The sequence below is a fragment of the Macaca thibetana genome, chromosome 3 (assembly GCF_024542745.1).
Source record: "Macaca thibetana thibetana isolate TM-01 chromosome 3, ASM2454274v1, whole genome shotgun sequence".
NCBI classification, from domain to species: Eukaryota; Metazoa; Chordata; class Mammalia; order Primates; family Cercopithecidae; genus Macaca; species Macaca thibetana.
The window spans coordinates 20,416,199-20,439,964 of NC_065580.1; the positions used below are offsets into that span (position 1 = coordinate 20,416,199).

The 23,766-nt window shown below is 41.0% G+C and overlaps 1 protein-coding gene across 2 annotated transcripts in view; it reads right to left on the reverse strand.

Annotated features, from left to right (window-relative positions):
• The window catches only part of TRIM24 (tripartite motif containing 24), a 125,431-nt gene that overhangs the window by 11,923 nt on the left and 89,742 nt on the right, over positions 1-23,766 (reverse strand). The window contains exons 9-12 of one of the 2 annotated variants that reach the window (XM_050785010.1): positions 21,711-21,877; positions 6,225-6,398; positions 2,867-3,040; positions 224-359 (exon numbers count right to left, since the gene is read on the reverse strand). In XM_050785010.1, the coding sequence (XP_050640967.1) occupies positions 224-359; positions 2,867-3,040; positions 6,225-6,398; positions 21,711-21,877 (651 nt within the window). Of the gene's footprint in view, positions 1-223; positions 360-2,866; positions 3,041-6,224; positions 6,399-21,608; positions 21,878-23,766 lie in introns of both variants that reach the window. The other variant, XM_050785009.1, reaches the window with a different exon arrangement.

Here is a 23,766-nt window from a genome sequence, read left to right on the forward strand (position 1 = left end):
CGCACCACTGCACTCTAGCCTGGGCAACAGAGTGAGACTGTGACCCGAAAGAAAGGATAAAGAAATTTAACCTTTGTTTTCTTTGAAAGCATACTAATTTTACATAGTGAAAAACTCAGATTAAGCATTCAACAAAAAAGAAAGGGAAGAGGGGTAATTTTTTATTCCAAGTTAAGTGAAAACTAGAAAAACTTTCACAAAAATCAAAAGAAGCCCACTTTACCTGCAAGGCCTGGAGATGGCACTGATGAATTTGGTGACTGGACCGTTCTGTTTGAGGGTGGTCTTGGCTGGCCATGATCTATATTAGTATCTTTCCTCACAATATTGTCCAGCATAATAGTACTCGAACAGTCAATCTTACAAGAAAAGAAATTATTTCAGGGCATTCTGACTTTGCAAGTTAAAAGCTACTTTTAAATTTATAAGAAAGTTTCAATAACTTAATTATTATCAAATAACAAAACATAGATACCACATTTGAGAAGTTCTAACAGATATTTTCCCCATAAACAACCTTGAATAAAGATTTTCACTATCTTAGTGTTTCACTTTAGTAAAATATTAAGGACAGTATTTCAGAAACAAGAGTCAAAAGGAGTATCATGTCATTCACACTCTTAAAAATTGAAAAAAAAATTCTTAATTTATAAAGAAACGACAAGGTTGCCATATGAAAAACATAAACTTGGTGAGAAGACTATCACAATTTTACATTTCTTGCAAATCTCTTTAATGTCTCCCTAAACAGCATTCAATCTATTGTGGTGTATAGTTTTGCTTGAAAAATATGAAGAAAATCTAGCCTCACACAGATAGGATCTAGTGGACCCTCTGAAAGGGATACTTTAGCAACTGACACTCTGGGTATGTGCTAGATAGATGAAGTCCATATATCTATAGCACTGACCTCACTGAATACATTACTCTTGTTTTGTAGGAGAAAAGATGAACCCTAAAGATTCTTGCTTTAATATAACAGGAATACAAATAACACTGTTTTCCTTATCCACTGCCAGGCAAAAATACTTATAAATCCCTAATGAGTAAGAGTTTACTGCTTTAGGCACAAAAATTCCTTCATGCCTACATATACCAAATTTCCCACCAATGTCTTTGGGCTTAAAATCCAGTTCAATTCTTTAACATAGTTCTACTCTTGTTCATCCAGGATTCTATAAGATAATTAAGTCCTACAGCCATAGGGCACAGTTTGTATATAATTAATCAATTTCTTGCTTATGCACCTAGAATGGTACTAGTTATGAAGCACCTTTGGGAGAAATGAGAAAACAGTCACTCATTTTAGTTTATTCTGTAATTCATAAGAGGAATTTCAGGTAAGAAAGGCTGGTAGAAAAAGGTTCACCTGTATGAGATCTGCAGAGGAAAAAGCAGAAAGAATTTTACTTCCTGTGGGTTCGGGGGCGGGGGAAATCGGGCTGGGTGGTTAATACACAGGGTCATTTTTGTTTTAATATTCTTTTGGCAATACTTGGCCAATATTTTTCAGAGAGTACAAAAAGTACTAGAATTACTAAATTCGTGAGAACTTAATACAAGGAAAGTTGTTTATGTTGTGGGATAATCCTAAAAACCAAATAAAACTATGGGGATTAGATATAAGGTTTCCTATGAACCATCCATACATGAAAAAATATATGTATCCTACTCATTTAAAGTATACAAAACTATTTTAAAAATGGAATGACTCTGGTAAGATTAACAATGCAACTATTAGGAAATATTAATTGATCTCAACTTGAAAAACAAATAATGAAAATAAAAAAGTTCTTTTCACAATCTTATAGGTAATTCAATCCAAGTACAGAGTACACGATATTTCCTAAAAGCTTCTTAACATTAGGTTGCATATGTGTATGTGCACGACAGTGGGTTATCTAACCTTAGATTAAAAAAAGGATCAAACACAGAATCAACTTATATATAAAGATATGTCTACAGAATGTAGAATTTCTCCCTTTGGAATAGTCAAACTGACTGGGTGTGGTGGCTCATGCCTGTAATCCCAGCACTTTAGGAGGCCCAGGCGGGAGGATCCCTTCAGCCCAGGAGTTCAAGACCAGCCTGGGTAACATAGGGAGTCTCCCCCATCTCTATTAAAAATAAAAATCATTAAAAAATATAATAAATAACAAAAAGTCATACCGACAAAGAGTTTGGAGAGTGAGTTAATTCACATGTAATATAAACCAGAGGTAATTTTGCACTTGTCAGTATGATCTAACAGGATTTCTCTTATTAAACTTGTCTTCATCTCTTCTGATGTCCAGCCATTCAACTTCCCAGCATATCTTTCCATGTCCTTACTTTTCTCCTTTCCCAGCTTAGATTCCATGATCCCTCACCATAATCACTCATTTACAAACACCTTTAACTCTGGTGGCTTGAAAGTCATTAGGTTATGTGTCCAATGTTCATAATCTTTTTACTTTTACGACCGTTGTAATATTCTAAAGGATTAAAATTAACTTGTAAAAACAAACAACCTATAATCCAACAAATTCATGCCTTCTACCAGATCCAAATTCACTGACAATTTTCTTTCATTCTTGAGACAGGGTCTCGCTCTGTTAGGCTGGAGTGCAGTGGCATGATCTCGGTTCACCACAGCCTCCGCCTTACAAGTAGCTGGGATTACAGGTGTGTGCTACCATGCCTGGTTAATTTCTGTATTTTTTGGTAGAGACAGGATTTCACCATGTTGGCCAGGCTGGTCTCAAACTCCTGACGTCAAGTGATCCATCTGCCTCAGCCTCCCAAAGTGCTGGGATTACAGGAGTGAGCCACTGTACCCGGTGGACAATTTTCAACAGATGCTAGTATAAATTTTGTGTCTACTTACATCTGGAAGAGAGGGAAGATTATAAGACCCTCCCACTGGTGAGCTCAAATCGATCATAGGTGAACCAAAAGCCTTTCCATCATATCCTGCTGCACTAGTAATCGTGGGACTCGAAGGAGTAGAGGATGTGCTGTTGGTAGTTGATGGGGTTCCCTGTCCACTGCTGATCTGCCACTACAGTAACAAGAAGGGAAGAACAAAGGCTATCAACAAGCTTATAAAATACAAAGTCTATCTAATCACTCACACAAAATGAAGTAGAAGAGTTCAACTGTAATTTACATGGAAGGAGAATGGGACAGGGAAAGACTGTACAAGTATATATAATTTTAATTAATCTTGTCAAAAAAAAAAAAAAAACACACACACACAGTAAAAAGCACTGATTTTTACTGGAAGACAACAGTTAGTATATACCAGAAAATCACAGTACCCAATCTTGGCAGGTTTATACGTACTGGAAAAAAAAAAAAAAGTAAATATATACATAGCAACTTCAAGTTAAAGATGGAGGGTTGAAAACATACATTTCTTCTATCCCTATCTGAAACACCTGAAAACAATAAGCTACAGACTGGTGCTTTCGGGATTTTATATTCCTCTTTCTCTATATAAAGAGATTAATTAGGCCTCGATAAATATCCGAGGAAAGTACTATCATTCCTGCTGAGATAAACACATTAAGATGATGACAGGCTTGCTGAAGTATATAGAAGTGAAGCATGCTGCTGTCTGCAATTTACTCAAAACCTATTGAAAAATACGATAGGCTGGGCATGGCGGCTCATGCCTGTAATCCCAGCACTTTGGGAGCCCGAGATGGGTGGATCACTTAAGGTCAGGAGTTCAACACCAGCCTGGCCAACATGGTGAAACTCCATCTCTACTAAAAACACAAAAATTAACTGGGCGTGGTGGTGGGCACCTGTAATCCCAGCTACTTGGGAGGCTGTGGCAGGAGAATCACTGGAACCCAGGAGGCAGAGGTTGCAGTAAGCCAAGACCCCACACCAGTGCACTCCAGCCTGGGCTACAGAGAGCGAGATTCCACCTCAAAAAAAAAAAAAAAAAAAAAAAAAGGATGACTTGATGAATGGACAAAGGAATAAATACGTAATAAGGCAAGCAGAACAAAATGTTCCCTATATAATTCTTTCAATTTGTATTATGTTTGAAAATTTTCATGCTGGGAGAAGAAAAATAAGAATATTGCAAGATGCTGTATTTTCCAAACATGGTCATTCATAAATGAACAACACTATATAGAGAGACAGTGTCTGAAACATTTTAATTGTGAAAAACCTAATTTATATATTCCACTGTAAAAACTACATATAGAAACATAGCTGGACATGAATGTCCTCTTTACCACCTACTCCTCACTCATATTCCCTACCCCTATGCCCCCTTTCCTCCTCCTCTACCAAGAACAATCAGTTAGTTGGTGGATCGTTTCAGGATTTTTTCTATGTACATGATGAGGCTGGAGGAAAACACACACACAAATGAGGTAACACCTCACAAAAATTCTATAACATGCTTTTCCTCACATACTCAGAAAATCATATCTAGATTATTGCATTTTCTTAATATCTGAAAAGTATTCCACTGTATGAGTACATGTTAATTTCTTAAACTCATCTACTACTTAAAATCAATTTCCCACTAGATTTTTTCCTGGCTTGTTCACTTATTCATTTATGTTTACAATTTTGGTCAACAACCATTTTTAAAAAACATATTTAGAGTGCCTACTCATTAAAATATAATAAATAGGGAAGAGGTAAACATGTGAGTACTGAGCATGTGCTAGGTGCTTGTGTATACTTTAGAATAAACTCTCAACATTAACTCTGCAAGATACTCATTTTATAGCTGAGGCAAGTGAGATGTGAAAAGACTAAGTGCCACAAAATTATTAGGTAAATAAGCAGAATTTAAAGCCAAACTGAAGCTTTTTACTTTCCTTCAAATGATGAAATAATTGGTATGAATTTTATTTTAAATAATTAAAATATTGTTTAAGAGAATTTGGTGATGATATAGCAAAGCCAAATTGATTATACAAACATATGTATAGACACAGAATGTGAATACTTTTAGAATATTAAAATGATTTTATTAAAATGAATGTTACAGAATTATGAAAATTGCATCATCTTTTATTTTGGTCTTGGAGAAAAAAATTAAACCAAAATCAGTCTACAATCAGCTAGACAGGCTGTTGTCACAGGAGCTTTGAGAAGAAACACTGTGATAACTTTCACTTCAGGATAATGTAAAACACAGAAAATATTTTTACCTGAAGACATTAAGAATATAAATAATACAGCCAGGTATTACAGGTGGGATTACAGGCCCACACCTGTAATCCCAGCACTTTGGGAGGCTGAGGTGGGCATATCACCTGAGGCCAGGAGTTCGAGATCAGCCTGGCCAACATGGTGAAACCCTGTCTCTACTAAAAATACAAAAATTAGCAAAGCATGGTAGGGGGCACTTGTAATCCCAGCTACTCTGGAGGCTGAGGCAAGAAAATCGCTTGAACCCGGGAGGCAGAGGTTGCAGTGAGCTGAGATCATGCCCCTGTACTCTAGCCTGAGTAACAGAGCAAGACTCCGTTTAAAAAAAAAAAAAGAGGCCAGGCATGGTGGCTCACGAGTTTAGGAGATTGAGACCATCCTGGCTAACACGGTGAAACCCTGTCTCTACTAAAAATACAAAAAAAGTTAGCCGGGCATGGTGGCGAGTACCTGTAGTCTCAGCTACTGGGGAGGCTGAGGCAGGAGAATGGCGTGAACCCAGGAGGCGGAGCTTGCAGTGAGCCAAGACTGTGCCACTGCACTCCAGCCTGGGCAACAGAGAGAGACTCTGTCTCAAAAAAAATAAAAAATGAAAATAAATAAATAAGCTGTATCATATTAAATATGCATTAAATAATAAACTTCATCAGATATATATGTATTCCTTCTTGAAACTGTGCCATAATTTTGTTTCCAAGAAATCTTCTTGGGACACTTTGAATATTGATTTATTGTTCTATTTTGTGGAATGTAACTTGTATTTGTTAGAATACTTTTATCTTAGGAAATTTAATATACTCACCTAAAAGTTATCCATACCATATTATAAAAATTAATACCTATGGTCATTGATTATATTGGGCCTTCACTTCTACATAAGTGGTTTAATTTCTCTTATTGATAAAAAGCATCAAACTTTGCAATTCACATTATTTAAAAAATGAAAAAGAAAGCTTGCTCTTGGCTATTTGCTGTTGCTTAATCTATAAATTCATTGTGATCTGAAAGTAGAAAGCAGCAGAATAAGCAAGTGAGAAAGGAAGGTAGATCTATACCTGTTTTATGGCTTGTTGAGCCAAGAAAGCCATCTGTAGGGGATTGGGCTTTATTGCTTGTCGTGGTATATTCTGGTTTGGTGGATACCTCAGTTGTTGAGGATGAGGAGGAAGAACTGGTCCATTGGGTTTGGGGCTGTGATTCTGAAAGTTTATCAAACGTGGAGGGGGTTGCTAGAAAAAAGAAATTAAACCAATTTAGTAACAATCTTCTTCTGAAAAACAAATTATAAATCTCTATCTTATAAAACTTTTACAGAAAAACAGAACTCTGCCACAGATCAATCAATTAAGATTTACATAAGGGAATGAGGGGTGGGGGGTGGGCAGACTTTCAGAATTTGTGTAAACAACTTTTTTAAAAGAACCTTATTAGGAAAGAACCTTGGGAGAGGGATTGCCACCTAGATTTTGTAAGTAGATTGTACCAGTATTGGACCTAGGCCATGTTGGGAAGTAGGTAAAATGTGTCTTTGGTATCCTTCTAAGTCCTTCACAATTATCTTTCACAGAGAACTACCCTTTTGAGACCTCCTAAAAATAAAGTGATGGTAGAATAATAATTGCTAACACTTACTGAGCAGTTATTAAATGCCAGATACTGCTTTAAGTGCTTCACATGTATTCTTAACAATATAATAAAGCACAGATTATTTGTATTTTATAGATAAGAAAACTAAAATAAAGCACAGAAAATTTAGTAACTTGCGATTAAGAAAGACAGTAAGGCATGGAGCTGGGATTTGAACAAGTAGTCTGGCTCAGTGGGTGTACTCAAAATAAACAAATTGTTAATAATGAAAATAGTTGATATTAATAACACTTAATAAGTTTTAGATCTTAATAAGCCCTGCCAGGCATTTTACATATTATTATGTCATTGAGCCTTATGCAGTAGGTATTACCTTTGTTTTGTAAATTAGGAAACTAAAAGTTTGAAAACATAGATAATTTGAAAAAAGTCACACAGCTAATACCAAGCAGCACACCAAGACTTTAATCCAAATCTAGTCTGTCATATCATTGCCAAAACATGTTCCGGTGCTTAGCTGGCTGTTAAGATACTGACTAATTACAACTTAGAGGATAAGTCTCCATAGAAGAAAACATATTTTGTTTTTTTGTTTTGAGATGGAGTCTTGTTCTGATCTCAGCTCACTGCAACCTCTGCCTCCTGGGTTCAAATGATTCTCCTGCCTCAGCCTCCCAAGTAGCTGGAATTGCAGGAATGCCCCACCATACCTGGCTAATTTTTGTATTTTTAGTAGAGATGGGGTTTTGCCCTGTTGGTCAGGCTGGTTTCGAACTCCTGACCTCAAGTGATCAGCCCACCTCAGCCTCCCAAAGTCCTGGGATTAAAGGCTTGACCCACTGTGCCTGGCCAGAAAACATATCATCAAAGCCAAGTCTCCAAGAACAACCCTGGTTGATTATAGGAACGCTGGGTGAAGGAATCACAAACGAGGCTGAAGCAGAAATTAAAAAGAGAAAAACAAGTTTTCCTGTACTTAGCTGATTCACTCCAAGGCCAGCAATAGGCAGGGCCCTGGCAAAGCCTTGATAAAACTATCTGGAAAGCCAGAACCCAAAGGAAGGAGCTCCAGAGACTCTCCCAACACCCCCTCAGAGCAAGGTTAAGAAAATCAAATTCCTTTACTATCTCCTCATCCCCCTTACCATTACTCAATTTCCAAGTTTTGTAAGTTCCTGTTTTTCCTTCAAAGCAGCTGCAAGGTCACAAGCTATGCTAAGGATTACGAAACCTGTCACTGTTTGATTAACTGCCTTTGTTCTGCTTCTGTAAGCCTGCTTGCCTGCACTAATGGAGTTTCACGCCATTAGATTCCCGCTGTGCCATTTAAACTAGCCAACCCCCTTTCAGAAGTGTGTATAAAAGTTAAGCCCTGTCTTTGTTCGGGGCCTACCCTTTGGATGTGAATCCGTTGGGCCAGTGGCCACTTAAATAAAATCCTTCTGTTCCACCTATTGGTCTCTCCAGTCCTCTGATTCCCAAAACATTTTCTGGGGGCTCGCCCAGGATTGGAGATGACAGGTTTACTGTCTCTTTGCCTGTGGGACTGGAGTCCCAGGCTGGGGGAGACCCATGCCCCCAGGCACCACTGGGAGAACTTCAATCTGGAGGGGTGATCGGCTCTCCCACGACCCTAACTGACAGCACAATGGAACCTAAGGGGGTACAGGATGATTCCAGGAACAGTGCATTACAGGATCGCAGTAAGGTTTGGGCCCAAGGCAGGACCTGTCCCATAAGAATGGAAGGGGAGCTTGATCACCTCCTGGGGAGTAACTAGTAGTCCGACACAGGACGTGAGAGTGGCTTGCAAAGTCAGGGAAACTCACACCCCAACCGACCCAGGGCACGAAAGCGGCTCGCAGAGTCGCTTGAGAAAGGGGAACTGGGAGCAGGGAAGTGTGTGAGTGTGTGTGAAAGAGGCAGTTCCAGGAGGAACCAACATGGGGAGTGACATGTGGGGGCTGCAGGTCTCTTCGCACAGACCGTACACTCTGAGCAAACTGTGGGACTGACCAGGACTAGAGGTGATCCGCATATGGCTTAGGGAGGTGCCCCACAATTTAGTATTTGTGGGGGTCAAAATGGAGCCTCCAGTGCTAAGTGGCCTCTGAAATACTCCTGCGAGGGGGACAGTCTAATCGGTCTGAAGCAAAAGAGTGTGTTGTGCTGTAACTGGTAGGAAATAGGAGGGAAGTTGTCAAAACCCACCCCATTACACTGTATGTTAAAAAGTTTTAAGAAAGGTTATGCAGGGGATTATGGGATGAAGTTGACCCCTCGGAGGTTGAGAACTCTCTGTGAAATAGAATGGCCTTCTTTCAGTGTCAGATGGCCAGTGGAAGGAACTATAGATAGGGAAACAATTGGCCATGTATTTAAGGTGGTGACTGGGGTCGAATGACAGCCAGGGCACCCAGACCAATTCCCTTATATTGACTCATGGCTAAATATAGTTCAAACTCGACCTGCATGGTTGCAGCCCTGCCTGGCAGCTTACTGCAAAATGCTTGTGGCTCAGACCGAGCCTAAAGTGAAAGTAAAATCTCAGCTTCGCTGGCAAATATGGAGACAAAGGAAAAGTCATGGGAAGGGCAAGAGAAACCAGTTTTGCAGGAACTGCCAGAGGAGATAGAAATTCCTCTTCCATATATTCCACTCTACCCCCATTTACCGAGGCCAACGGCCCCCAAGGAGTCAGATTCAGATGGTAACATGCTCCAAGACTCACCCCAGAAGGAAAGATCGGAGCCCAAGAAGGTCAGGGAAGAAAGACAAGATGATCAAGCAGGCTGCCTCCGATCTGGTCACGCTTGGGCTATGCAAATGCCTCTCAGGGAGACATGGGGACCCATCTATTATGATGAACCAGGTCAAGTCCAAGGGGGGCAATGGACCTTCATCTACCAGCCTTTTACAACCACTGATCTCCTAAACTGGAAACACCATAAGCCCTCCTACATGGAGAACACTCAGGCCCTCATAGATCTAATGCAGTCCATCTTCCAGACACACAATCCAATTTGGCCAGACTGTAGGCAGCTCCTCTTGACGCTGTTTAACACTGAGGAGCGCTGGAGGGTAACCCAGGCAGCTCTCTGCTGGCTGGAAGCAAATGCACCTGAAGGCACACTTAATGTTCAGGCATGCACTCAGGACCAGTTCCCAGAAGCAGACCCCCACTGGGATTCAAATGATGCAGGCCAATTACAGTACCTACAGAAGTACTGAGAAGCACTCTTGCAGAGGCTAAAGGAAGGCAGGAAAAAGGCAATCAATATAGGAAATATATCAGAAGTACTTCAAGGAGCTGATGAGAGCCCTAGCCAGTTTTATGAGAGACTCGGTGAGGCATCCCAGCTTTACACTCCGTTTGACCCTGAGGCCACTGAAAATCAGTGCATGGTGAACACGGTATTTGTAGGACAAGCCCAGGGTGACATCAAGTGCAAGATGCAAAAGGTAGAGAGTTTTGCAGGCATGAATGCCACCCAACTTATAGGAGTGGCCACCAAGGTGTACGTTAACCATGACCAAGAGGCAAAAAAGGAAGCAGAGCAGACACTTAGGAAAAAGGCTGATACGTTAGCAGTGGTCCTCACAGAAACTAGCATTGCGAGGGGGCACAGACATGGACACGGGCGCAGATGCAAATGGGGCCAAACTGGACAGAGGCTCGAAACCTTGCTGAGCTAGATAAGGACCAATGTGCATGATGCAAAAGGGGACACTGGAAAAATCAGTATCCAGACGGCAGTGAAGAAAATGGCCGAGGCTGCGAAACAAAAAATCCACTTGTCAAAGGCTGCTGCACCCTGAAGGAACCAGATGCTGACCTGATTGGGCTGGCAGGGACTGAAGAATACAAGGACAAGGACAGACTGGGCTCCTTCTCCTTAGGCCCCCAGGAGCCCATGGTCACATTAGAAGTGGGGGGCCAGCTAATGGACTTTATGGTGGACACTGGGGCTGAACACTTGGTAGTAACCCTACCCATAGGACCACTATCCAAACACTATACAACTATTTTTGGGGCCACCAGGGTCTCAGAAAAGAGGCCATTTTGTCAGCCAAGGAGGTTTGTTATAGGAGGACCAGAGGTCCAACATGAATTCCTATACCTCCCAAATTGCCCAGTTCCCCTCCTGGGGAGAGACCTACTCCGAAGACTGCAAGCACAGATTGCTTTTGGGCCGCAAGGGGATATAACTCTAAACCTGACTCACCCAAAGGCCATGGTGTTAACCCTTACTGTCCAGCAAACTGAGGAATGGAGGCTATACACAAAAAAGCCACCAAAACTGTCTCACGAACCAGGAATACTTGAATTACAGAGGCTACTTAATAAAATTCCTGGAGTATGGGCTGAAGATAACCCACCTGGGCTGGCTAAAGATTAGGTGCCACTGGTAGTAAAGCTAAAACCAGGGGCAACCACAGTTCGGTTTGCCGGTACCTGCTTTTCCCAGAAGCCTTATGATGCGTTCACAAACAGAGTGAGCGACTCTACAAACATGGACTCATGTTTGTAGTCAAATGCCAGTCACCCTGGAACACTCCACTCCTGCCATTACGGAAGCCGTCTGGAGAATATAGGCTGGTGCAGGACTTGTATGCTGTGAACCAGGCTACAGTAAACATCCACCCAGTGGTACCAAACCCATATACTTTGATGGGACTTATTTCAGCAAGTGCTGCCTGGTTTATTTGCCTAGACCTGAAAGATGCATTCTTCTGTCTTCACCTGGCACCAATTAGCCCATTTTGCATTTCAATGGGGTGAGTCGCAGTTCACCTGGATGAGACTCCCACAAGGATTCAAAAACTCTCCCACGATCTTTGAACCCCAAGGCCTACACACCGCCAAATGAGAACTGCACCTTGCTGCAATATACAGATGACCTCCTTTTGGCAGCCCCAACCCAAGAAGACTGCCTCCAAGGAACCCAAGACCTCCTCCATCTCCTGTGGAAAGCTGGATATAAGGTGTCCAGGAAGAAGGCACAAATATGCTCCAGGAGAGTCCAATATTTAGGCTTCAAAGTGAGTCAAGGGGAACAATAGCTCAGCAGTGAGCAAAAGCAGGCTGTTTGTGCGCTCCCCACTCCAACCACCCAGCAACAAATAAGAGAATTTCTAGGGGCAGCAGGGTTTTGCCATATCTGGATCCCAAATTTCTCACTTATGGCCAAGCCATTATATGAAGCCACAAAATGGGGGAGAAAAGGAGCCCCTCCTCTGGGAGGCTGACCAGGAGAAGACATAAGCAGATCAAAGAAGCCTTAACTCAGGCCCCAGCCTTAGGATCGCCAGATCTAACTAAGCCTTTTTTTCTACATGTCCATGAGTGAAAAGGAATGGCTATAGGGGTTCTAACTCAGGTCATAGGATCATAGCATGGCCCAGTAGCATAATTATCCAAGCAATTTGATTCTGTGGCACTAGGACAGCCTCTGTGCCTCAAAGCACTAGCTGTCACGGCTCTATTGGCACAGGAAGCTGACCAACTGACTCTAGGGCAGCAACTGACCATCCAGGTACTGTATTCAGTTATAACTTTAATGGATGAGAGAGGGCATCATTGGTTATCAAACCCAAGAATGACTCGATACCAAGGGCCCCTGTGCAAAAATCCTCACATAACTTTAGAGACAGTAAATACCCTAAACTTGGCTACCTTGCTCCCAATTGGTTTGGAACCAGAAGGCCCCCTTCAATGCTGTGTAGATGTAGTAGGCAAGGTATTCTCAAGCTGGAAAGATCTTACAGACCAACCCCTCAAGGACCCAGATGTTGAATACTTTACAGATGGAAGCAATTTTGTACTGGAATGGGTTCGGCAGGCTGGGTATGCAGTAGTAACACTGGACTCAGTGGAGGCTCAGTTTCTGCCCACCAGAACATCAGCCTAAAAAGCAGAGCTAATAGCCCTGACAAGAGCCCTTTCGCTAGCAAAAGACAAAAAACTCAATGTTTATACTGACTCCAAATATGCCTTCGCTACATTGCATGTTCATGGAGCTATATATAAGGAAAGAGGACTCTTAGCTGCTGGGGGCAAAGAAATAAAGTACAAGGAAGAACTCCTACAGTTCTTAGATGCTGTATAGGCCCCAAAGAAAGTGGCTGTTATGCACTGCAACGGCACCAAAAGGCAGGAACACTAGAGGCCAAAGGAAACAGAAAAGCAGACAGGGAGGCAAAACAGACAGGAATGACTACCTCGCATTGTAAAAAGGAAGCCCTAGCTTTGCCTCTCCTTCCAGAGCCTCCTCTTCCAGGGGTCCCAAATTACTCTCCAAATGAAAGGGCCTAGTTAGACCAAGAGACTGGAAATTACATTGAAGAAGGATGGTGGAAATTCTCCGATGGGAGGCTAGCCATCCCTGAAATAGTGGCCCCCAAATTTGTAAGACAATCCCATCAAGGAACTCATATAAGGAAAATGGCACTAGAAACACTACTTGGACGCCATTTCTATGTGCCACAGCTCACTGCCATCACCCGAGCCATTTGCAAACAATGTCTAATTTGTGCCCAGAACAACCCACGGCAAGGGCCCACTTGGCCCACAGGAATACAGGAAATAGAAGCCACACCCTGTGAAAACCTACTAATGGACTTCACTGAGCCGCCCAGAGTCAGGGGCTATCTGTACATGTTAGTGCTTGTCTGCACCTTTCAGGATAGGTCAAGACTTTCCCCACCAGAACAGAGAAAGCATGAGAAGTGACTAAAGCATTATTAAGAGACATTATCACCAGATTTGGACTGCCCCTGACTCCAGGGTCAGACAATGGTCCGGCATTTGTAGCCAAAATAGTTCAAGATCTAGCAAGGCTGTTAAAAATAAAATGGAAGTTACACAGAGCCTACCGGCCACAGAGCTCAGGAAAAGTAGAACACATGAATTGGACACTTAAACAGCTGGTGAAGAAATATTGCCAAGAAACTCATCTGAGATGGGATCAAGTCCTGTCCATGGTCCTCCTCCAAGTCAGGTGCACCCCCACCAAACAAACTGGCTATTTGCCCTATGAGATCTTGTTTGATTGGCCATCCCCAATCATAGGTCAAATTAAAGGTGACCTCCGTGAACTAGGGGAATTAACCTTAAGAAGGCAAATGCAGTCTTTAGGGATAGTCATGCAAAGAATCCATGGCTGGGTACAGGAAAGAATGGCCATAAGCCTAACAGACCCATCACACCCTTTTAGACCTGGGGACTCTGTTTAGTTAAGAAATGGAACCCAACCACTTTAGGACCCATATAGGATGGGCCCCATAGTGTAATCTTGTCCACTCCCACTGCTGTTAAAGTTGCAGGAACTGTGCCTTGGATCCACCAGTCAGCTGAAACGGGCAGCCCAAGACAAGTGGACCAGCCCAAGACAAGTGGACCAGCCAATAGGACCCAGACCATCTGACCCGGCTGATCCTACAGCAGGACCAGGTTGCCAGTGAAGTCAACAACAGCCCTGCTCTAGTCACCCTGGAAGTTGACCAGTCTACACACGGCTGAAGCTTGAGGAGACAACAGCCCTACTCTAGCCACCCTGGAAGCTGACTACGCACGGCCGAAGCATGAGCATCATCAGGGAAGTAAACGTGGTTAGAAATCTTAGGTCCAATAGCTTTCCTTATAATACTAATTGTTTTACTATTATCCTGTAGCTTTGCCCAACCTCCTCCCTGGGGCAAAGACCTCTTTTGTCCCTGCTGGGTATAAACATGTTATTCTTTACTTTGTTCCTACTCATCCCCATCATGACACTCCCCATACCGGTGTCAGAAAATGGACTCATACAAGGGTGCCCCCACTGCACACATACTACGTGGTCGGGGAGCACTGTAACTAGGACTCTGCTGTACCATACTTATTAGGAGTGCGCAGGGACCCACCTAGGAACTTGTACTCACAACCAGGTAACCTACTCAATCTGTGACCCAGGAAATAGCCAGCCCTACATATGTTATGACCGTAAGTCCCCACCTATTAAGACTTGGTTTGAAGTTCATACTCAGGAAGGGGATCTTCTAAACCAAACCAAACCCTCTTCCCCTTATGGGGGGGTTGTATCCTTATACTTCAATGTTTGCCAGGAGGCAGCAATACTGTGGTGGTCCATAATCATTGGCCCCACAAGGTACTATGGTACTTGTTCTAAGCAAAAATGTGTGTCCCGTTTGTTCCCCCAGGTCCCCGTTAATAGCCTGCTGGGGCTGCATGACTTGGTCCACTGATCGACAACCACCGAGGCAAGTCATACATATGAAACTACTGGAAAAACCAACTTATAAACCTAGCATTTGCTATCCTGCACATCTCACCACCTTAGAGCCAGGTCTGCCCATATGGACTACAGGCTATCCCATGACATTGGGGTTCAAAGTCAAAGGTCAAAAAGTAAACTCAAAAGTCAGTCTGTATATTATAAAGAAAACCTGGACCTGTTCAACCCAACAGTTCCAAGTTTTTGAGTCATTCTGTGAGCACATCCTCCAGGAATTGCCTGAACTCTCTCCCTCAGTCAGAAATCTGTTTGTCCAACTGGCTGAAAACACAGTCGGTAGCCTACGTGTCTCCTCATGCTACGTATGTGGAGGAACCATCATAGGGGATCAATGATGGTAGGAAGCAAAGGAGCTAATGCCCCAAGATAACTTTATTCTGACTGTCCCCTCCCCTGAACCAATGCTCACAAGCTTGAGCATCTGGCTCTTAAAAATCTCTATTATCAGGATATTCTGCATTGCTCGCTGGGGAAAGGCCTTTACCAACTAGGTAGGAGAAATAATTCCAAATCACCCCACCCTAGTCCATTCTCCTGTTCTGCCTCTTTAAACCACTCTTGGTACCAGCTTGAAACTCCAAATGCCTGGCCGGCACCCTCTGGCCTCTACTGGATCTGTGGGTCATGGGCATATGGGCAGCTGCCAGCTAAATGGTCAGAAGCCTGTGTACTAGGGACAATCAGACCATCCTTCTTCCTAATCCCTCTAAGGCAAGGAGAAGCCTTAGGATACCCTGTTTATGATGAAACAAAAAGTAGAAATAAAAGGGGTATAACCACAGGGAATTAGAAAGATGATGAATGGCCCCCTGAGAGAATAATCCAATATTCTGGGCCAGCCACCTGGGCGCAAGATGGAATGTATGGATACTGTACCCCTATTTACATGCTCAACCGCACGATAAAGTTATAGGTGGTACTCGAAATCATGACTAATGACGCTGCAAGGGCCTTAAATCTACTGGCCCAACAAGCCACAAAAATGAGAATTGCTATTTATCAAAATACACTGGCCTTAGACTACCTCCTAGCCCAGGAAGGTGGGGTATGCGGAAAGTTCAATCTAACTAATTGCTGCCTAGAAACTGATGACAATGGAAATGTCATCGAAGATATAACTGCAAAAATCCAAAAATTAGCCCATGTTCCAGCCAGACTTAGAAAGGATGGTCTCCAGATTCTCTCTTCGGGGGCTGGTTTTCATCCCTCGGGGGATTTAAAACCTTAATAGGAACAGTCCTGGCCATACTAGGAGGTTGCTTAACACTCCCTTGTCTCTTACCCCTCCTTGTTAAAAACATCCAATCGCCCATAGAGACTCTTGTAACCAGGCAAACTATCACTCAGTGAATGGCTCTAACTAAATATCAACCTTTGCCAAAGGAAGAAACCTGCCTTTTCATGAAGAATTAAGTAATTGTGATGCTTTCTATTAAACTTCGTTTCTAGGGAGCATCAAAGGGGGGAATGAGGCTGAAATTTTTTTAAGAGGAAAACAAGTTTTCCTGTACTTAGCTGACTCACTCCAAGGCCAGCAATAGGCAGGGCCCTGGCAAAGCCTTGATAACACTATCTGGAAAGCCAGAGCCCAAAGGAAGAGCTCCAGAGACTCTCCCAACACTCCCTCGGAGCAAGGTTAAGAAGAATAAATTCCTTTACTATCTCCTCATCCCCCTTACCATTACTCAATTTCCAAGTTTTGTAAGTTCCTGTTTTTCTTTCAATGCAGCTGCAAAGTCACAAGCCAAAGATTACAAAACCTGTCACTGTTTGATTAACTGTCTTTGTTCTGACTCTGTAAGCCTCCTTGCCTGCACCACGAATTTTGTGCCATTTAAATTAGCCAATCCCCTTTCCGAAGTGTGTATAAAAGTCAAGCCCTGTCTTTGTTCGGGACCTAGCCTTTGGATGTGAATCCGTTGGGCCAGTGGCCACTTAAATAAAATCCTTCTGTTTCATCTATTGGTCTCTCTGGTCCTCTAATTCCTGCAACAAGGCAAGGGCTAGAAAGGCAAGCCTGTTCTATGGGTGCATAAATACTAGACCTAGAAATTGAGACCAGTCCTAGAAGAAAAAGATAACCTTATATGCCAGTCTCCTCTTGACTGATTCTCTACAGTTGGGAATGTATTGCAAAATAAATATTCCTTTTAGTATATCTTAACTGTATGATCACAACTTATCAAAGAGGAGCCTATTTCCCCCTACATTCATAGGGGGACAAATAAATAATCTTTTAAGGTTGAAGCAGCAACACCTGAAACTTTGACACTGTGAAGGCAGACAGTTATAAAGTACAGTCCTATCCTCTTTATTATTTTTATTCTTCCTCCCATTTTTGGAATTTACTATCCTTGCCTGGGTCAACTGCTTCCCTCTTAAAAATTAGGTGGCACTGGGTTTACCTCTCATTAACTTTCAAGAGTGGCCAGCAATTACAGACCCAGTGAAAAATACATTTAGAAGCTGATTCTAAACAAGTGAAATTCGGTAGGTAAACAGTAGAAAAATAATATTAGAGAAAAATAAGAAAATCTCAAAACTGTAGAAAAAGTGTAAACCTAAAAGCTATAGCAATGTTTTTATTTTTCCATGAAAATTTTGTGAATTGAAGGGTTTTATATCATAGAAATACAAGCAGAACATACTTAGGAAATTACATGGAAAAACTTCTAAATGTATCTAAGGGATAATTTTTTGTAGCCCAAAATGGTCCTTAAGGGAGAATAAAGGTAATCATAGAGGTCTTTTGCCACCTTCATCCAGACTAGTGTTTACATATTGACAACCAAAAAAATGACACTTAATGCCAGCGTAATGTGCTATGGTATGTAAGTTGTCAACCATGCCATCAAGATGCTTATGGTCTGGTAAGATATAAGGTGATTTTCCCCCCCCACTCTTCTAAACTGTTATGGTTGATTGAGTTAGTGTCTAAGAATCCCGTGACAGAGGAAGCTACTTAAAAAATAAAATTAGGGGTCGGGCGCAGTGGGTCATGCCTGTAAATCTCAGCACTTTGGGAGGCTAAGGTAGACGGATCACGAGTTCAGGAGATCGAGACCATTCTGGCTAACAAGGTGAAACTCCATCTCTACTAAAAATATAAAAAATTAGCTGGCTGTGGTGTCACATGCCTGTAGTCCCAGCTACTCCGGAGGCTGAGGCAGGAGAACTGCTTGAACCCACCAGGAGGCAGAGGTTGCAGTGAGCCAAGATCACGCCACTGCATTCCAGCCTGGGTGACAGAGCGAGACTCTGTCTCAAAAAATAAAATAAAATAAATAAATAAAATAAAATAAAATAAATAAAATTAGGAAACAGTTAAAATCCTAAAAGAATAGCAAAAATATTTAATATATGTGACAGTGTTCTGTCCTAAATTTAGATCCATTAGAGTTTAATAGAATATACTGTGTAAAGCCAAATAAACAGAGATGTACAACGTCTATTAAGTTTGCATCACTAAGTCATATCACTGTTCTACTTTTGTTATCAACAGCTCTTTTAACCATGCAGATGACATGGCTAATCTTCAGAGGAAGAAGAGAGAACTGTCATGTAAGTAATTTTTAGAAACAGTTCTTTTCAATTTACCCGTATATATGGACAGATGTAGAGTATAAATTGCACATACTCATAGCCACACAGACACTTGCTGTGAGGCTATGCCTAGACAGGCATTTTCCCACATGTACTTGCAAACAAGCTGGTAGAAAACTCAGACTGTACCCAGGCAGGACAATATACAAGTTTATAGAAGAAGGATACCAAGGAGTGAAGACATATGAATGGGCATTTAGCAGAGAACAGATAAAAATGAGTGACGAGAATGTGAAAGAAACTGCAGGAATTATTGCAAATTGACAGAAAAACAACAGTATGCAATGTAAGAACTGCAATATGTGAAGAGTACTTCATTTCTAAGTGTGAAAATTAGGTTATATAATAGAGACTACACAGATTACAGCACTACATTGTAGAGACTGAAACTAAGATCAAAAGAAAATTTCTGAGAAAAGCAGGTTAACAGCTCAAGTCACTTCTGTTTTGTCACTGCTTATATAACTATTTTCACATAGTATCTACTAACTGCCTCAGTTCTTTTTTTGAGACAGTCTCGTGCTCTGTCACCAAGCTGGAGTGCAGCGGAGAGATCATGGTTCATCGCAGCCTTGACCTCCCAGGCTCAAGCGATCCCTCCTACCTTAGCCCCCCAAGAATAGCTGGGACCACAAGCATGTGCCACCTCACCCAGATGATTTTTTATTTTTATTTTTTGTAGAGATTGGGCGGGGAGGGGGCGGTGTCCTCCCTGTGTTGCCTAGGCTGGTCTTGAACTCCTGGAGTGAAGTGATCCTCCTGCCTCAAGTCTCCCAAAGTTCTGGGATTGTAGGCATTAGCCACTGTGCCCAGCCAGTTCTTGACTTCTTAGTGAAAAGGCAATTAACTCAGTTGATTAATTCATTCCTTTTGTTGTTAAACTACTAAATATTTAGAAGATAAATATTAATACATGCAAATGCTTAGCACTCAAATATTATCTCTCGTTTCCATTATCTAGCTTCAGAAAAATTTTAGTAATCTTTGCAGTCTATCTGAAGCATGTCCTTCTGCCTTCAATTTTCTTAACAAAATTTCTACTCTGCTAGGTATACTCCTCCTGGTATATAAAGTGTAAAATTATCCTCCCATGGAACACTCAAAAACCTTTTACATTGCGTCCTACTTACTTTTTGTAAGAATCTGGCTTGAAACGAAGTTTTAAACAGCCATGCTAATATTCCCTTGGATTTTACATACCTTCTTAGTCAAATTACTAGAAAGCCATAAAACCTCAAATACATTACCTCAGGTCTTCACATATACCACGTAACACATTCTGGATCTACAAATGCCCACAACTTTTACTGAGAATTAAAGTATGAGTTCCATATAAAAACCATTTTTGTTTTTTTAAAATTTCTACCAAAGAAATCTTATTATGCCATTTAATTGCTTTTTCATAAAGAACCATGTATTCCTCTTAGTGCTAGTAAAATACTAGTAAAATTTTCTCTCCCTAATTAACTAGTATGTTTTCCTTTTTAGATAGCAATACCCGTATTATTCTGGTTTCCTTTTTTCTTTGGTTGGCAAGAAGTTCTGAGCTAAGTTTTATTCTTAAGTATGAGAATTCTTAGCCTATGTCTGCATACTTTGGCTTTTTATTAAACTCTGCTCAATTTCATTTGTATCCTTTATTGTAAATCACTTCAAATCTTTTGCAGAAAAAGAGTATAAATAGCTGGGTACAATGGCTCACGCCTGTAATCCCAGCACTTTGGGAGGCCGAGGTGGGAGGATCACCTGAGGTCGGAGTTCGAGACCAACCTGACCAACATGAAGAAACCCCGTCTCTACTAAAAATACAAAATTAGCCGGCATGGTGGCACATGCCTGTAATCTCAGCTACTCGGGAGGCTGAGGCAGGAAAATTGCTTCAACCCAGGAGGCAGAGGTTGTGCTGAGCCGAGATGGCACCATTGCACTCCAACATAAGCAACAAGAGTAAAACTCTGTCTATATATAAAAAAAACAGTGTAAGTAAATGTAACTGAAAACAACAGTTTATATAAATTAGACTTTATATTCCTTACTAAACTTTTATTAAAATAAGTCTGCCCACATCTAACCTGAAAAGCAGAGTTAAACTATTTAACAAAAGTATATATATTTTATCTTCAAAAGTTGGACTGAGGCTGGGCACAGTGGCTCACACCTGTAATCCCAGCACTTTGGGAGGCTGAGGCGGGATCACCTGAGGTCAGGAGTTTGGGACCAACCTGGCCAACATGGTGAAACCCTGTCTCTACTAAAAATACAAAAATTAGCCGGGTGTGGTGGCGCACACTTGTAATCCCAGCTACTCGGGAGGCTGAGGCATGAGAATCGCTTCAACCTGGGAGGCAGACGTTGCAGTGAGCTGAGATCGTGCCACTGCACTCCAGCCTGAGTTACAGAGTGAGACTACATCTCAAAAAAAAAAAAAAAAAAAAAAATTGGATTACAGTAAAAATAAGAATGGTAAACAGTATATTTGCTCAGAAATAAAGTTTGAAAAAGGTATATTATAATGAACCACACTTCTGCCCTTTTGTATTTCACTCTGCCCTAGTTTCTAAGATGCAATGTGGTTTACTAAACACCACATCCTCACAGAGGGCAGATTCTTAATGTATTCATCATTCTGAAGCACCAGTATAGGAATTAACAGGTACACAACTTTTCCCATCAATCACAGGCCTGGGTTATTTAGGAATACAAACATTTATCCTCTGCTATAATTTAAAGACAATGAAGAGTAGATGAAAATAGATTTATCAGCTAAACAAACCATTAAATCCTTTTTAAGTAGGGATTAAAAACTAGGCATTAAATCAGGGATCCTTAATGTGATAAATTTTTATAAATGCAGATATTTAGATTATGGAAAATGGATGTCTTTGTCATTTTGAGCTGCTCAACACAATTATACTATAATTATCTAAGTGAGGACAGGCCTGCTTCCAAATTTACCTGATGAGAGATGGAAGGTTGCTGGATGGGCCCCTGCATTCTAGGGTTTGGTAAACCCACAGGTGCTGGCCTCCGTTGCACCTGTTGCCTCTGAGCCATTACCTGTTGCTGCATATGCTGGAGCCGTAATTGAGCTAGGCTGATCTGTGTTGGGAACTTGGATAACTGGTTTGATGATAAACCACTTGGTGGCTGTGAATTCTGTTCCACGACAGGATTCTGCTTAGGCATTTGTGGCTGGCTCTCTTTATCCTCAATTACTAAAGAACCTAATTAAAAAGAAAAGGTTAAGGGAAAAAGTTTTTCAGATAGTTGGTGAAGTATCACATTTTCTAAGACTATTTTTGCAGAACTTCAAAATTGCCAAGGAATTCTCTGGTCTCATGAGCCCTTTTACACTCTGAAAGACAGAGGACCCCCAAACAGCTTTTGTTCATCTAAGTTCTAGTCATCAAAATTTATAATATTAGAAATTAAAAATAATTTTTAAAACTAATTCATTTAAGAATAATAAAACCATAACAACATGTTTTTATAAAACTACGTTGTAAAAAATTTGGTAAACATTTTTGATATTTTAAAATACTGTTTGATGTTTTAAAAAATCTCTTTGAATGTCTGGCTTAATAGCTGAAATCTCATTATCTGTTTCTGCACTATCTATCATAATATATTGTTAAGTTAAAATATATGAAAAAAATTTCAATCTTACTATATGGCAGACAGCACCTGACAGCAATAACTTAAGTCTACCCTGAGAGTGACCCTGTACAGCCTAAGGAGAATGTGTGTTTGTAGTTCCGCGCTAAGGAACCCAGGAGTGGCCAACCCAGAGATCCATTCTTTATCAATGAAGAATATCTGAACTCCCAGGCCAGCCTGTGGAATCCAGGCCATATCGGGGATGGAGGACTTTTGCTTTGTGTTAAATGAAGGTTGCCACATGGAGGTTGCTAGCGGGAGGGTGCTAAGTGCTATATTAACTACTTGCTGGTGGTTCTCTTGTCCAGCCCACTGCCACTGGACTGTCCTGTATGTAAGTTCCCTCAATAAGCCCTGTGTCTCATTCACTAGCTCCAGGTCTCTTCTTGGGCCTCTCTTCTTGGGCCTCTCAAACATGGTCCTATCCCTACTGAAGTCAATAGGGGTCTGGCACAACATTCATCCAGACGTGTAGTTGGAAAAGGGTGACCTTTGTGGTCCCCTGATAGAGTACCAGACTATACTCTGAGAACCGCTGTCATATATCAAAACAAGCAAACCTGACATTGGCTCTAAAAACAATCCCAAAAAGTATTTCTGAATGTTTACTATTAACAAGTTGTGATCTCTCAAGTTTCCTATACCTTTACAATGCATACTATGTTAACTTTTTGATACAGAATACATTGACCAGCTTAAAACTAGTTTTAAGAGTTTAATGGTGCCTTTGAAAGGTCTGATTCAAGCTTGATTTCAACAGCAGAAACTCAAATGTTTATGATTACTCATATGCATTCTAAAAATATATAGTTATTCATTAAATGTTTACTGTGTGTAATTCACTACTACAGGTAGGTGTATGTATATGTTTAAAAGAAACAATAACATTCTCTTTTACACATAAGGGATATAAGGTTTAGAGAGGTTGTAAAACTTATCCAAAGTCACTCAAGACAGTAACAAAATATTCACCTAGACCAATATTTTTCCCTAGTGTTCTTATAAGTTTCTCAGAAGCCATGGGTAACAAGTTTAGGAAACTTGTCTCCTTCTTTAGAGATTTACAATGTAAATCTCACTGTTTATAAATTTACAGTGCTGTGACAGCTCTGAGAAATTCTACAGTAAAATATATTGTTTAACTTCCTTATACCGGTTTCACAAACTATTAGACTAGGAGGTCCTGTTTTTGTTTTGGCTAAAGTAGATTTATCTGAAACTATATCCATTTATGTGTGTACAGTTTTGAATATAATTCTTAAACGTACTGATATCTATATGTGGGTGTATTTACCTATTGTGATATAAGTACATAACACATATGACCACTTGTTTGGATTTATATCTTGTGATGGGTTCTGAGTACAGATGAATGTGTAGTGGTGGAGTCAGGTGTGGCAATAAGAGTTACTTATACACATGTTTTGTATTCTAAAGATGCTTCTTTTTGGTAAAA